The sequence below is a fragment of the Setaria viridis genome, chromosome 1, assembly GCF_005286985.2.
Source record: "Setaria viridis chromosome 1, Setaria_viridis_v4.0, whole genome shotgun sequence".
NCBI lineage: Eukaryota > Viridiplantae > Streptophyta > Magnoliopsida > Poales > Poaceae > Setaria > Setaria viridis.
The window spans coordinates 32,774,033-32,790,688 of NC_048263.2; the positions used below are offsets into that span (position 1 = coordinate 32,774,033).

Here is a 16,656-nt window from a genome sequence, read left to right on the forward strand (position 1 = left end):
TTTTTAAGCTTTTGTTTGAGAGGTTGGGCTCGGTTGCGGTTTATATAGCGGAGGCTGGAGAAGTGGGGTCCTGTTGTCATTTGTCGTCGCCTTCTTGGTGACCTTCCTTGAACTTTCCCCGCGTTACTGTCACGTGGCTCAATCGTTTTGGAAGCGGCAGTTTTTGGCAGTGGGCTTACGATTTTTTGAAATAAAAGCTGTGGTCATACATACGCACAATCATGAATGCATTTGGTGACTGTTTTACATAAAAAAAGATAATTTTGAATAACCGGATAGGCAGCATTTTTTTCTTGGTTTTTATATTATCACTAGAGCCTGCTCATTTGTACGAGTTGAATCCTATGTACAAAACTATATTATGCACGCCTGAAAATAAAGGAAAGCGAGGGTTGCTTTGCTTCTCAAATGAAAGCAAACTGGTTAACTATCGCTAAAAAGAGTGATTAAAAAAATCGCGCACTCAGAATGTCACTGTATAATAAACACTATCAGTTCCATGATCATGTGTGCGTTGCTACTGCGGGCCAGCAAATAGGCAAAGAGCAAAAGAAAAGATAGGATGGACTCGGTCATCGCGAAGACCTAAATTGTCATGTCTCTGCAACCGTGCGTTGCAGCGTTCCTAGACGGCTGCACCATAGACAGTGTTCCATTCCACACTCCACACCCCCAAAAAAACGAGAGGAGGGTGCGGGGGTAATGTTTGTGGCATTTCACTGTACGTACTAGTACTCCTTCCGTATACGAAAAGGAAGTCGTTGTTTAGATGATTTGCGCAAATGAAGTCGTTTTAGCTCCGTGAACCAACTTTTGGACGCATTTGCCCCTGGCGCTTTGTTTTCTTATCCTCCCTTCATTACTTGCGACGCTTTTGTTTACTGTGCGCTGGCCTCCCTTCCTCGCTAGCTTGCCTGCGCCATAGAGTCCGGCGCCATGAAGCTCGCTCGCGCCATGGAGGAGGCGCTAGACTCCGTCTCGTTGGAGGAGGTGGCATCGAACTCCTTGCCGCCGGACTCGTTTGTGCCAGACTCGTTTGCCGCCGTCTCATTTGTGCCAGACTCCTTGCCGCCGGAGTCCCAGGCTGCCGTCTCGTTTGTGCCACACTCCTTGCCGTCGGAGTCCCAGCCGTCTACTTGCGTTTGCTGCGGCACGACCCATGACTGCGACGATGTTGAGGGTTGCCGCCTAGCTCGCCACTTGTTAGCAGGTGTGTCTGTTGTGGTCTTGTTCATAGTGACTACGACCTCGCAGCAAGGATAATGGATGATATAGACAAATTTGATTGCGATATCTATATTCCTAATGTCAAAACGCTTCAAATGGATGGCGACACTATACTTGTGCCTGAGCACGTTTTGAAGAAGCTGGACGAGCTATGGAAGATGAAGCAAGATGCAAGGAAAGAGCAGTAGATAATAGGTAAGCTTACACGTCTCATTCATTCAAGCTAACATGCCTCTCCTAAATTGCTGCCTAAGCTTACACGTCTAACTTTTTTTTTATGCAGGAAGACTAGTAATGGCATCAGCTAGCAACGACACCTCACAAGGGATTTGCAATGGCAACAGATCTTCTTTCTCTAGTTTTTTTTTGCATCTGAGGAATCTTGAACTTGTTGCATCCTTTAACCATCATGGCTTCCTTCAAAACACTCTGAAGTGTTAGAAAAATTCTGTTTGCTTTGTATAGACAATACTCTATGAATGCCTAAAAACATGTGTTGAAGAAATCAATCAATGGGTAAATTAGTTGTTCAAAAAACAATGAAACAAGTGAACAATTGATCCATTTACCTGTTGCACTGCTAGAACTAGATCTTCTACTATTTTTGCATTCTTCTTGTATTGAATAGATTGAATAGCTCGAAAAAACCCCAAGTCTAGAATATTGAAATCTGAAGAATTGGGTGGTTGACAAATTAGACAAATGTCAAGTCCTTGTTGCTTAGCAGCCTCACAAAAAACCGGATCATTCACAGGTAAATGGGAAGGTGCATTATTTTGTTGTATGAAAATTGGTTTGTTCACATCTTCTCTTGACCATTTGGCTCGGATGGCAAGCAATACTTTGTTTACCATGAAATCTCTAGTCACATCTCTTGTGATTGAAGTTATGGGCTTGATAACTTGGGCTCCACGAAGACGATTCTGACTTCTTCTTACAGCATTTCCATAAGTGTGGAAAGCAACCAATTTTCCCATCAAAAATACACTATCCATCCCTAAACCTCAGCCGAGCACAAACACACAAAAACATGAGCCTAGGGATGTAATTCTTGTTCTTACAAGTGCGATGGGGCTCATCTTCCTCGGGTAGCAAGTAATATTTCTCAGATTTTTGAGAGAGATAAAACCATTTTTCATCAATGAACACAAAGTTAAAAAACCCCTTAAATCTTGGATCACCAAGTAATCCCTTCTCAATCATGTCAACACACCACTTTAACCGAGACTTCTTGTTAGAATCTATGAGGTATGGTTTGATGCTACTAGAGTGGCGTCTAAGAAAACCTTTTTTCAAATACCTTGTATTTTCCATTTGCTCATGTTAAGTTTGCTACACATATCTTCTATGGCCATTCTTTTCTTAAGAGGAATGTTGCGCAATACTTCCAAATCAACAAGGATTGCCTTACAACCTATTGTACCCTCCTTTCGACTAGTAACATTAACCGAAATGTTTTGAGAAGGGGGATTTTACCTCGCTTCCACAAGCGATGAACAGATCGAATGTGAAGTCCAAATTGTTCAGCTACAACTCTCGTATTATACTTGCCTAGTTTCCCATTCTTAATTCTAGCCAACAAAGTTTGGAACACTTATTTTGTGACTTCTTCTTTCGTGTCTTTCCTTCGTCCATTGACTTGAGCGGGAGCCTCATCAATATCTTCTAGTTGTAAAAAAAACAAGCACATTCAAACCAACGATTTTGATTACCAGCATAGTTTACTATCAAAATAAAAGTTTTCTTCAAAATCGAAATTAACTGCACCAAATTCGTCTAGTGGCAAGTTCAAATCAAATCCTATCCAAAAGGAAACAATGATATGAGAGACGATTTTTAAATATAAAAAGGAAAGAGTGATATGAGAGGTGATTGAATATGAAAAAGGAAACTAATAAGAAATGGATCAAATCAAATCCTATGCAAAAGGAAACTAATAAGAGAGCATTATCGTTGCCATGTTCCAACGCCGGCTCGTTGAGATCGAACCCAGCATTGCCATTGTCATCTTCCAGTATAGCTCATTAAGATCAAAGCCAGCAGATAAATCAGCCATGTAGATGAAAGAGCTAGAAGAGGTTACATGAATAAGGGAAGAGGTTGCCATGTTCCAACGCTGGCTCGTTGAGATCGAACCCAGCATTGCCATTGTCATCTTCCAGTATAGCTCATTAAGATCAAAGCCAGCAGATAAATCAGCCATGTAGATGAAAGAGCTAGAAGAGGTTACATGAATAAGGGAAGAGGTTACATGAATAAGGGAAGAGGTGGTGGCGCTTAAATGGGCACTCAAGTAACCTAAACGTCGGTCTTCACCAGTGAACCGAGCGCGAATGCAAAAATACGCGCCCAAACGCGAGCAAGCGGCAAAAAAAGCGCCTTGCAGGAAACGAACCGTGGACCTCAAGCCTTTGAGGTAGGCGCGCTAACCACTCCAGCAAGGAAAGTTAGTTGTATGGGTAATACCCGCAAGACTATTTAATAAGGGCAAACAGGGAAAAATACACCATAATTAATCACTCCTTGGTATGCTAAATGCTGTCATAAACGACTTTCTTTTTCTATACGGAGGGAGTATCTATATGTTCTATATGTTCTAGAGCTTTATTATATTCGGAACCAGTGGACAAAAGCAACGTCATTTTGTGTATATTTAACTTGTGCTGATAGCGGAGCGCTCGAGGTCCTCATTGCATTGCACGTGGTGCAATTCACCGAGCCATCCAGGGCAATGATCGCCCATGGAAGTAGATCCTGACTTCTCTGAGGTTCTTGGGCCTTGACCTACTGTAAGCGCCAACAGAACAGTGCATGCCGGCATCCATTTTCTACGCCTGTTTGATTCATGGGTCGTCGTGGAAGAATCAATGATAAGACTCTCGACAAACATTGTTCATGTGGCTTTTGAGATGTCAGAGCAGGTCGCGGAGGCGCCGCACCAAGCCGGAATCAAGTCTCCCGAGAAAAGAGCAGCATGTCTCGTGTACACAAAGTAGCCGAGCGAATTGAAATTTGGAGCCAGATGAGTGTGTCGTGTTGTTGGGTTCGATACGCGAGAGTTCAAGAGTATGGTGGGAGCACTGACAGAGGAAGCCTCACGGGGGCTTCCTCCTCCCTGAAAGTTTCTACCGCTGAACGTGCCGCTCGAGGAGATTTCAATCAATGATTGGTGCGAAAAATGTTCCGCGGGGAAAAATCTACAGGCATCTTTATCGGTGTTGGCTAACTCCTTTTTCTTTCTTTGTTAGATGAATTGCGCATATTTTCTTTTAAGAGCACCGCCACCAAGATCTCGATGTGCTGCTCGATCGTAACAGAAAGAAGGATGCAACAATTTACTGAAATCCCCTATTTTCTATGAAGATCCGGTGGTACCTGTAGCATCATCTCGTCTCGCCCGTGCGGGTGCATCCATCCGGCTAGGCCCTTTCATACCCTCCAATCCAGTTCATCACTGGCTGCTGCTCGTTCCGTCGTGGCGCGGGAATTCAGACATGATCTCTGAACTGTTCATTTCGAAACCCCTGGGCCCGATCAGACAAGACAGCACATGTCGCCCGCAAGGGGTTGCGGCCGGGCAGGGGTGCGCCGATATCTTGGCCTCTTGGGTGCAATGAACCTGCCCTGCCACCAAATCCATCCATCCAACGGCAAAGAGAAAATTCCTGAGAGACGAGCTGCAACAACGGGCGTCATTTTCGACCTGGGAAAATTAGATAAAGAAGCGCGAGACTTTTCGCAAATCCGCACGTGTTCTGCTGACCCGACCACCCAGAATTCAGAGGACAAATAAAACAATGTAGTCATGGCCGTTGAGATGCGTGGGGCCAAAGGCCAAAGCCTATGGAGGAGGAGTAAACGAGGCTGTAGGTCGCAAGCGTCCCCTCCTTCGGGGCAATTTCCTCACGACTACGACGGAGGCCGCTGTTCATTCACCGAGGCCTGATCATGACAGCGAGGTGGGAACCGGCTCCGAAGGTCGCCGTCAGTTTTAATTTGTTCTAGGCTTATTCCACTCCTTTGACGCAACGGCGATCGATGGCGACAACCCACAGGTTGGTCGTTGAGTGCTGATAAGCTATCACGGTTTGCGATAGGGAGGTGTGTCGAGTGGCAAGGACTTCCAAGGATTCCTTCGGGAAGAAATGAAGCATCCTTGAGAATGCCGATGAAGAGGTAGCGGATGCGCAGTGGGGAACTTGGAAGCAATGTGCGGGCATGCATAAACATAGAATGTACTGGCGGTTCTTAAACTTTTCCATGAATATCACCCGGATCCTTGAACTTAAAAAAAAAATGCATGTTCACGTCAGCGATTGAAAACATCGAGCCACTGTAAGGAGATTGCACAGCTGACGGCGAACAGCTCCCCTGTGATTGAAAACATTGGCCATGAGGTGGATGCTGGACGCAGTCTGAACTCTGAACCACTTGAGAAGCAACAAGCAAAGGAGAGCTCCTCTGTTGTTGCATGTGCATGATGCTGACTGTTTAGCCTAAGCGTGGCATCTTACAGAGGTTGGCTGCCCTGTGAAAACAAGAAAACAAATGAGGAGAGATAGAGAAAAGATCCGAAGGAAGTGATTTCAAAAAAAGAGGTTACAACACATCACAAGAAGGTGACAACTACTCGACTGGTTATTTTACTTATGACCGACTGTCGGTGTTTTATACCGGCAACCTACCGAGGGGTATCCCGAGGTAGTAGATTGGTTGCTGGGGATCGTCGGACCTGGAATTCGAAAGTAAAAGTAAGGATACAAGGCACAGATTTATACGGGTTTGGGCCGCCAAAGTAGCGTAATACCCTACGTCCTGTTTGTGGTGTTGTATATTGCGCCCTGCGCTTGGATGTTATTTGGTGTTGAGGATTTGGTCCTCTGTTGTGGTTTTATAAGATCTTCGCCTACCGATCTAGGGACCCCTGCCCTCCTTTATATACTCCAGGAGGCGAGATTACTAGTCGGTTACAAGGAGTCCTAATAGGATTACAGAGGAATCCTAGTAGGAGTCCATCTTCTACCTTCCTTGTGAGTACTGGGGATCTATCCCCGACACTGACGAACTATGCAACAGAGAAACAACTTCACCACTTTCAGATGTAATGGACTAATGGTGAATGACCAGACTCCAAGATGACAAGACCGCAGATCGTCGTTGCAAAGGAAGGGGGAAACACAGAACTGATCTCCTTAGGGTGCTTTTACTATATCGAATAGCAGAGTGCTCGAAGATCAGATTTGCAGGATAGCAAACTCTAGCCTCTAGGCTCTAACAGTCCCTCGAAATGTAGCATGTGGTGTTACAGGTTTACTTAGGAAGTACTACTACCACCAAACACCAAACAGACATTGTGATTCGTGTTTATGCACAAGGTGACTATTTGCTGAGGCAAAATTTCCCTCTCTTTTTTTGTATTCCCTTTTGGTTATGACTGTTCATAGTTCACTGAAAATCAAGCGCAAATAAGACAGGAACATAGTTTATAACTATTCTAAGGCTCTAAGCTTGTGGCATTTCTCTCATCAGTTTTTACAGGTTCAAAGGATCACAATGGATTCTCATAAAGTGTGTCAATTTATCTAGCCAAAATTTAAAAACAAAAGGTACTCCACAAAAGTGCTAAAAGGAAACATACCAAATTGTCCTGAATGGGTTTTCTGAGGGGGAGTGCAAATCCGCATAATACTTGAAATGCAGTCATGCTAGTGAGCCCAATTCTTTAAGGCAATGAGAAGGTCCTGATGCTTCACTTGGAACCAACACTTCAGATAAAAATTCAAGGACACTGTCACCATATTATAGATGGATCAGTAGGAAAAAGGGTGGAGAAAATAAGCATGACGGAAACAGATCAAGCAAGTAATAGTTTTAAAATTGTTGTGCAGTACCTTAGCAAAGATGAGCACAGCATACTCTGCATTTTTCACTGCAGAAGGGAAGCATTCATTTATTTAATAGCATGTAGCTGATAAATTATAATTCACACATTGACAGTCTGATGAACACTCCTGCCTCACTGAAACGGCCCATTTTAGTAAGTGCACCAACAACTGGCCAATACGTATATTGATATGCAGCGATGCAGGAACTTGACTCCATCGCAAGAAGAATTTCCTTAGCTTCATCAACTCTTCTTTCATCACATACAGCTTTTATCAGGGTATTGTATGTGTAACTGTCTGGCGCCACACCATATTTTAACATGGCAGTGAAAAGTTTGTGAGCTTTATCTATTTTTCTCATCCTGCAAAAACTCAAAATAGGTGCATTGAAGGAATATGCATCTGGACAAATGCCATCCATTTTCATTTTATTAAGAAGATCGACGGCCTTGTTAACATGCCCTTCTGAACAAAATGCACATATCAGAACATTGTAGGTCTGGACATTCGGCTTAACACCCCACTCCGACATCTCATTGAAGCAAGCAAAGGCATCATCCAGCTGATGGGTGTGACATAGCCCGTCAATAAGGGAGGTAAAAGTAATGATATCTGGCATGAACCCAAGTTCCATAAGCATCTTCAGAACAGCCTTTGCGTCATGTACATTGCCTAATTTCGAATATCCACTTATCAGTGTGTTAAAAGTCACGAGATTAGGAAGGAAACCTGATTCTTGCATCACTTTGACAATCTCCATTGCCATTTCCACTTCACCAGCCTTGGAGAGGCAATCTATCACCATGTTGTAGGATGTCACACTAGAAAAGAGCCCATCCGAAACCATTTGACTTAAATACTTCTGCGCCTTTGAGATGTCCTTGCAGCTCAGCAAGGATTTGATGATCAGAATATATACATTAAATCCCAGTTTCCCACCTTTCTTGATGAAATCATCTACCAACTCACATACATAACTGAACTCCAAGCGTTTCAAAGCACAAGAGATCACAATGCCAAATGTTGTGTTGCCGAGGGGATAACCTCTATTTTTCATCTTATCCACAAGCTCAACAGCCTCTTTGGCCATGCCGTTCTTCGAGAGGCAATACAGCAAGGTGTGATAAGCATTTTGATGATGCAGAGTAGGATGACTCTCAAGCCACTTACTCAATATCCTGTATGCCTTGTCTGTACCCAGGGAACGAAACACACCATGAATCAGTGTTCTGTACGTGGCCTCTGTCGTTGCCACACCCTTCTCCTTCATCTTCTCCAACACACCAACCGCATCCTCCGCCCTGCCAGCATTGCAGAAACCATCGACCAGCATCGTGTAGGTGAAAACATTCGGCCTGATCCCAGCACCCTCCATCTGTTTTACCAGCCTTAGTGCCTCGTCGACGATCCCACGCCGGCAGACACCGTGCACGAGTGCGTTGTAAGTGAAGGAGTCCGGGCGGCACCCGTCCGCGGGCATCTGCTGGAACCTGAGGTACGCGGCGTCGACCGCGCCGGCGCGCACCGAAGCCGCAATCACCGCGTTGTAAACCATCGTGCTGGGCTGCAGCCCCAGGCGCGGCATTTGCACAAACACCTCGTGCGCGTAGTGCGCCAGACCGAGCCTGCCCCAACTCTCCACCAGCGCGCATAGCAGCTCCTCAGAGACCACGCACCCGCACCCCTGTACCTCGGCGACAAGCGCCGCGGAGAGTACCACGGGCCCGCGCCGCCACAGCGCGTCCCCGAGCGCGCGGCGCACGGACCGGTCCCGCGCGAAGTGCTGGCCGAACCGCGACGCCCAGACGTAGAGGCGCACGCAGAGGAGCGGCTCCGCGGCGGCGTGCTGCAGCGCGCGGACGACGAAGCGCGGGCCCATCTGCTGGAGGGCGGCGGCGAACTCCGAGTTGATCCGCGCGAACCAGTTCGGCTCGGCCAGGAGCGACGCCGCGCGGGCCGGGTCCGCGGCGGCGGCGGATTCCGCAGCATTCTGGCAGGATTCAGCAGAAATGTTGGATCTCTGGCGGATTTGGGCGGACAGATAGGTGGGTTTGGGCAGGCGCGAAAGGAGATTGGGGAGCAGCCTCCTGCTTCTCATCTGCTTCATTGTGGTAGCTCATGAACTTGCGTACGTACGGCACGATATGCAAAGGCAGGATTCCATATACAAGGAGGAAAAGTCGTAGCATATGGTACGATATGCCGTATGGGCTTTACCATATCCAGACCGGTTGCACAGAGTCCAACATGGCCCAGAAACTTTGCGCCACGAATTGCGCGACAGCCCAACTACGTTGCAATCTTTGATTGTTGATGATGCGACCTTGGAGAACTAGGCCGAACTTTCTAACGAATGCGGCCCATGCACCTAAGGCCCTAAAAAGGGCACATTCCAGGGAGACCGTAGAAGCACATGGGCAACAAGGTCTTTTCGTCCCACCACCGGCCTTCTTCTACCTCCACTTCCGGCGACCTCGCCGCCGCCGCGGCCATGGACCGGTGGACCGGCGTCGTACACGTTCCTCTCTCCCGAGGCGGGTCTCTCTTCCGCGTCGCCGCCTCGCTCGTCCTCTCGCCCGCCAAAACGCTCGCCGTAAGGCCAACACACTTTTCCCTTTCCTCTTCAGATGATTATCTCTTGCCTCCACAGCCCCTGAACTCTCTGACGGCACCAGGTTCCACGCGCCAACGCGATCCTCTTCACGGGCGACCGCGTCCGCGGCACCGGTGACCCGGCGATCGAGCGGCTCTCCGACGCCGCTCACATCGCCGGGGTTCTCGCTGGGAAGCTCAGCGGGGAGACCAACGCATGGGTGGTCGACGCCGCATGCTTCACGGGGCCATTTGCGGTGTACCGAGAACTTGTCCCGTCCGTGGACGCCGCTGGACATCCCAAGGGATATAACCCCACTGGCTTCCCAGCTGCTGCCGGCATTGCCAACATCCTTGCGCACGGCATTGCTGAGGTATAATGTTGTTGAATTCTGGGAAATTTTGCAGCGTTTAGTTCTGCCAGTCCAGTATTTTTGGCGCGAAGCATCTTTATTACAGTTGCAAAGATAATAAATCGCTACATAGTTTAGATTTGGAGTTACGATTTCCGTGCCAATTTTCCCTCATAAGGTTTCTATTACTGATGCAATTAAGATACATTTGCCAGTGCTAATAGATTGTAGGGTATGTTGTTGTTAGATTACCAAATGCAGGAATTGTGATTAAAAAATAGGTATGTTTTGCCAGTTTTACCATTTTAGTAATTAATATGGCAGATGCAAGTTCAAGACTTTAAACCGTTCTTGTAGCATTCCTGGAAACTAATTTTGTCAGATATTCTTGGATTTTCTATTGGGATAAGGTGTTACTGTTTTTTTTAAAAGTAGGTGTTACTGTTTTAGTTCGCTAATTGTAGATAACTGGGCATACAAAACTAGTTTGCTTACTCATTTGTTTTTGTTCCAAGAACGTTGATTGATTTCTTACTTACCCTGTTATTAATTGTTTAATGGCATTAGCAGATGCTCCTCAAATTTCCTTGCTGATATAATGCTTAGGTATTGATGACATACTGCTCTGGTACACTTTATACAACGGACTCTTGGTTTATAAATTAAGTTGACTATTTCTATCAGTAGTGGACAAAATCTGCTGACTGGTTTAATATAACTGCACTGCATGCATTATGTGTTTGACTTCTTTAGCTCCGAAGTTATTTCATAATCTACATTGCAAAATCCCATTATTCCAATCTTGTTTCATGCTATTATGATGTTGACATATTGCGTGCCTTATAGGGTTCTATTTTTTTCTTGTGTTTCTGACCTAAACTGAAATATCCTAGTTATATTTTCTTTCTGAAGTAATCCCTGTTGTATTTTCTTTTTGACGTAAGTCTATTTGAATTATCATTCTGCAACTTTCTTGCAGTAGTGTTAATATGTGCTTTTCCATGGCTCATCTTTAATCTTTTTCCTACATCTTGTGTGATTTGCAGATACAAAATAAGTTCTTGGGGTGCTCAGCAAAGGAGTCGGCTGTTAATCAGCATCGTTCCGCAACAATGTCATCCTACTGTCCTCCTAGGACTATCATCCTGGGATTCAGCAAAGGTGGCGTTGTTGTCAACCAGCTTATGGCAGAACTTTCGTTTTGGGCATCAGAATCAATGAAAAACTTGTTCGATGTTTCACAACCGTATCCATCTCATTCAAGCCATAATCTCCTGGTTCCTACTTCGATTAGTGATGTGTTACCAAGTGTTTCTGAATTCCATTATGTGGATGTGGGCCTAAATTGTGCTGGAGCGTACATTACTGACCAAGCGGTGATCAAGAAGATCGGCGATTATGTTTTGCATACTGGTCGGAACCTTCGGTTTGTCCTTCATGGTACTCCGAGGCAGTGGTCTGATCCAAACCGGTTATGGATTTGCAAGGAGAAAGACATAATGCTGCAGCTGCTTCGAGATGAGGCTCAGAGGTGTGATGGGAGACTGTTGATATCTGAAAAGATGTATTTTGATGGTAGACCTCGCAGTCTGCTGATGCATTTTGAGATTTTGGAAGCAATGGTTATTAGCTGATATTTAATCCGTACATCTTGTAGCCTTAGTATTTTCTCCGTATCAATTTGTACGGATAACAGGATGTGAATATGCTTGAGGGTCTTAGTTCCTCCGTGCTGACTTCATCACTGTGCCATTCTGTTGGTTGTCTTGTACATATCAGAAGTCATAGCTGAACAATCAAATACAGTGGAATATCTTAAATCACATGATCCACGGAATACGTATGTGACGTGTTTTATCTGAGGATATTTTGTTTCGCTTTGGAGATAAGTGGCTTCTTTTCATCACGTTTCACCCTTTTGTTTTGTTGCTGTGCTTATTAAAAGGTTCCCTTCAAGAACTGTCCATTATGAGCTCAAGTTTGTCAGTTATAAATAATTACCCTGGTGTCTCGTTTGCTGATGGATGACTTGCCGGCCTGCCATTTTCCTTCTGCCATGCAGTCGGCGGGATTTGCCTGTGTCAATTTTTCTCTATTCAGCTGTGTGAACGAGTCTCTGGTAATCAGCAAAACGACCAGAGCTGCAATGTAGTTGTCGGATATAGCACGATTCGGCGTTCAGCACTGTCGTTTTGCTGCAACTGACACGCACTTTGTAATCCTGCAGCTATGACCATTGCGATATGCAAACGAATGGTGAATAATCCTTCGTCAAACAGAAGAATCTCTTGGTCCACATGACGCGTCAGATTAAGCCTCGCGTGTTAGGATAATGCCAGTAGTGGATTTGTTAGTAAAGTATCAGTAGTATAGTGTACTATAGTACAGAATGCAATGGTGATTCCAGCTGCACTCTCACTGTTCTTGTCTCACTCCTCGGCGAACACCTGAACCCGTCAAACCCACATTCTTTCAAACATGTTGTCGGATACTGTTAGGTTAGCACGGGGCCTTTCGATCCGATCCATAGACAAATTGGGTTGGTGCCCCCCCCCCCTGATCTCTTGTATCTTTATACGCGACGTCCAAATCCCAACATGCAGTTCCGGAAAAAAGAGACCTGGCAATGCAACAAGATTACAAGGAACCTTGTCAATTCTACACTGGACAGGCTCCCATTGGCACCAGTTTGTAAACGTGTAAGACGGTCGCGACCGGATCACGGAGAGCTTGGACGCATGCGATCAGTTGCTCGCTGCTCCAATTTTTATGTGCGCGACCGTGTCCGCTCGAGCTTGGCCTCATGCGCGCGTTGTCCGCCGAGCAGCTAGCGCTTCGCTTCGGTCCTCACCTCATGCTGCTGGAAGCGAGGCGATCCGCTGTCTCCTTCGTCGCCCCCTCGCTGCGGGACAAAACACGAGTAAAGACCGCACGAACGGATCAAATCAAATGCAGGCCGACGCTGATTTGAGTCCAAAAATACGCTTTTTGGGGGGGCCGTGGTTGCTTCCGTGATCCATCTAACCGATCGCTTCTTGAAACGGTCAGCTCAGACCCAGACGAGATCACTAGCTCTCTTTGTTTATTGTTATCACTCGGCAGACCAAGATAGGTGAATGATCTCGTCTGGTAATGCCGGAATTGTTGCCGTATCGAAGGCGTGCAGGTGTTCGGGTCTCTGAAGCAAGTTGTTATCCAGTTACACTGCATTGCTTGCTTGCTTGCTTCCGTCTAGAAGATACTAGCTTGGGTGTTCAGAGTTCAGTGCCAAGAGCTCCGAGGAGTCTTCATGGACTCAGATTCCTGCATCGGTTTGAGCTCCGAATCAGGCCGCCGGGGCGATAGATTTATGCGTTCAAAGCAACGCTGCCGTTTTCTAATGGCGATCCACTTGACGCACTGACAGGTACACGGTTCTTTCCGGCGACACACGGGTATAGTATTACGCTGCTTTTTAGCTGAAAAAATAGTGATTGGTACCGGGCTGTAAGCGAGGCATCGCCGGATTATTCTACCCGATCCGCTCGTTACTACCCAGGAAGGCAAATGTGGACAGGGTGATGTGGATGCTGTGTGTTCTAGCAGGGGCCACGGCAGTGGTCTGCGTGGGATCATCTCCGGTTGGTCTGCAATTCTAGTACACCTCTACCCCCCCGCGCGTCCCGATCAAATCCCCATCGCGCGCCCCCCGCCTAGTGAATGTAACCACTTACCAGGGGTCTTGATAGCAAAATCTCGTATAGGGACCAGACCCCGTTAAACTAATCCAGTTAATAGAAGACTACATCTTTCTTTTTAACGGAAAAGGTACTGGAAGACCAGATCACGAAAGGTAGAAAATCCTAGAAGACCAGAGGCCAGAGCCATGCTCAATTTCTTACTAGTACTGCGATTAAAAACGGAATGAATGTGAACACGAGAGCAGCGTTGTTAAGCTTAAGCAAGCGCGTTGGTGCGTGATCTGGCAATGTATTTTCAGGTCTGAATGTGGTAACAAGCCTAATCCTTCTGTCCGCTATGCAGGAACAGGACAGCATTGTGTATCATGTTACTAATGGTTATAAAAGAGATTCAGGAACACGAGAGAGGATAAGGTGGCGACTGGCGAACGCAAAACCGCGTGGCTCGGAGATCCGGGGCACACCCCCTCTGACATCAGGGCGACCTGGCCTGCCCGTGCGGCCGGCCGGCTCGGTGATCGGCTGATTTCCGCCCGTGCTTACGCCTCGCAAGCGTCCAAGGTCCAACGGAGGCGTCCAAGGTCCAACGGAGGAGAGCGAAAATTCACCCGCCCCCACCCCCCACACGGCCACACCCGCGAGGCCGCGACGAGAGCTGGCTGGCTGACCTTGCTCGGCCGGAGGACGCGGTCCAAAGCGCAAATCCGGTTGGGGCGCAGCGCTCATGTGGGAACCGATAGGAACGCCACCTGATACGTGTCAAACGGCGGTTGGCCGTTAACAGCTGACAAGGCAGGCAGCTTTTTAGCGGCAGGTGTCACTGTACCGGCTAGCTGTTTGGGTAACGACGATATACCCGTGTTGCCGTGTGTGGCGCCGCCCCGCGAGGTCCATGACGCGTGCGTGCCGGGCCGACGAGCCGGCCGGCCGGCCGGGCTAGCCAGCCAGTCGGCCACCGTCTCAATTAATCATAGGTTAATTAGCGGGGCAGTGATCAGGCTCCCCCCGTCACGTCCGCTGCAGAAAAAACCAGCGGCGGTGATGGGAATTGGATTAGGGAGGGAGGACGTAACGGAGAAGATCCGTGCACTTTAGGACGTACCCCGCAGAACGAGTTCCACGATATTAATTATGGTTTTACCGAACGTGCCCTAGCGTCGAATTGATCGTGTAGTACTCGCGTACCGGTGCGCGTACAACCTGGAAATCCTCGGTTTCCGCAAGGAAAAATAGACTTGCCGAGCTGCATGTGTACGCGATCAGCGTTATACGACGCTGGAGCATGTACTACGCTTGAGCGTTATGCGATCGTGTGATTCGGCAGATGCTGTCCTAGTGCCCTGCAGGTTTGGATCATGACGGCGTTTAGCTCATCGTATCTTTCCGTCAAGGTTACACGAGTTCATCGATGCGAATCCAGTCAATTATCCAAAAAAAAAAAACCGCATCCAGTCGGCCATCCATCCATACATCAACACCGGCAGATCGATCGATCGCCATCTGCCTTAACTGACGGTGGCCAGCTGCTCCGAAGGTCAGAGGGTCGACCACAGCAGCTCGATCGATCGGGGTCGGCTTGCCGAGACAGCGGCACGGCAGACACATTGAAAGCAGGGAGCGATCCAATGCAGCAGCCAGCAGGCAGGCTCTGCTCTGTAGTTTGCCGGACAAGGCCAGGTCCGCTGGATCTGCGTCCCACGGGTCAGCCTCACCACCTTCCGTTTCCGTCCCTTCCTTGCGATCTGCGAACAGATACGACTCGTGTGTCATCTGTTGGCTTGGGACCCAGGCACAGCACGCGTCGTGGTCAATGCTGTCTCTGCAGGGCGTGTCAACCATGCAAGTAGCAGCACAGCGAGCCACTAGCTTAGCCTCACTGATTATTGCACTCGGAACTAAAGGCACATCTTTAACTAGTACCAATTTTTAATACCAATCAGAACTAAAGTATTTTGTGTTAAAAAAATATTAGAAATTCTCAGGAGGCTCCAATCACAAGTCACGCAATTTTTCACACGAAATATACGCATGCGCAGTGCGTGGCATTTAAACCTACAACCTCTTACCTCACACATAGCTTCTTACCATCTCACCTACATAGCACATCTAGCTAAACAGGCGATGCTATCTTTTTGTATTCATCTAAGGTGACCTTTAGTCCCGGTTGGTGTGTCCCCACAGGTTACGAAATTTAGATCTGAGACTAAAGTCTATTTAATTCCGGGTCAAAAACGATTGAGATTTTTATTGAGGGTGGAAGTTCGTTTCTCTACCTAGTGCCTGCATGCTACGTCAAGTTTGTTCGCATGACAATACATTGTATATGGATCACTAAACTGTTGTTGTAATTAGGTTGATATGATGTGTTTGACGGTCTTGCTGTAATTTAACCTCTTTCATCAGACCAAAAGGAACTTTGGCGGTCGTCAAGACACAAATTTGTACACTTTTATACATGGTTCATCGCACCGTTAGTCTGTTTTAAACACCATTTTGAACACTACGTGGTGACCAGTCATGACCATTTTATCTAGTTCGAACGACCATATGCCTATTTAAACCTCTATTTAGCCGGCAGTGACGGATCTAGAATTTGAAGGGAGGGGAGCCCTCCTCTCTTTCTCTTCTTTTTCCTCCTTATTTTTTCTTCCTCCTCTTCATTCATAGCTGAAATTTTTAGGGAAATTTCGGGGGCTCTGGGCTGCGTGGGGTACTGGATCCGCCCCTGTTAACCGGAACAAAGGACAATAATAGTGACCGGCTATTTAGCATTAACGTTTAGGCGAGCTTTTCCCCTATGGAACTACATTTAAGACGAACATGTTCATATTATTTTGAAACATACAAACTTATCCCGTACAAATTAACCTGCAACCAAATCTGAAACGGTTGAATGAAGACTACCGAAATTGTCACTTA

General features: G+C 46.9%; 2 protein-coding genes across 4 annotated transcripts; one reads left to right on the forward strand and one right to left on the reverse strand.

Annotated features, from left to right (window-relative positions):
• Nucleotides 1–5,423: 5,423 nt before the first annotated feature.
• LOC117866384 (uncharacterized) lies at nt 5,424–9,267 on the reverse strand. 3 transcript variants are annotated; one of them, XM_034750589.2, is made up of 4 exons: nt 7,119–9,267; nt 6,866–7,015; nt 5,913–5,959; nt 5,424–5,755 (listed from the first exon to the last, which is right to left on the reverse strand). In XM_034750589.2, the coding sequence occupies exon 1, from the start codon at nt 9,217–9,219 to the stop codon at nt 7,204–7,206; it is 2,016 nt and encodes a 671-aa protein (XP_034606480.1). In that variant the 5' UTR covers nt 9,220–9,267; the 3' UTR covers nt 5,424–5,755; nt 5,913–5,959; nt 6,866–7,015; nt 7,119–7,203. The 3 variants fall into 3 exon arrangements, with proteins under 3 accessions (XP_034606480.1, XP_034606487.1, XP_034606473.1); XM_034750596.2 differs by lacking the exon at nt 5,913–5,959 and having other exon boundaries at nt 6,866–6,992; XM_034750582.2 differs by lacking the exon at nt 5,913–5,959.
• Nucleotides 9,263–11,924, forward strand: LOC117866406 (uncharacterized). Its single transcript, XM_034750608.2, has 3 exons — nt 9,263–9,705; nt 9,788–10,078; nt 11,104–11,924. Exons 1-3 carry the CDS (start codon nt 9,526–9,528, stop codon nt 11,689–11,691), a joined length of 1,059 nt encoding a protein of 352 aa, XP_034606499.1. The 5' UTR covers nt 9,263–9,525; the 3' UTR covers nt 11,692–11,924.
• Nucleotides 11,925–16,656: the final 4,732 nt, after the last annotated feature.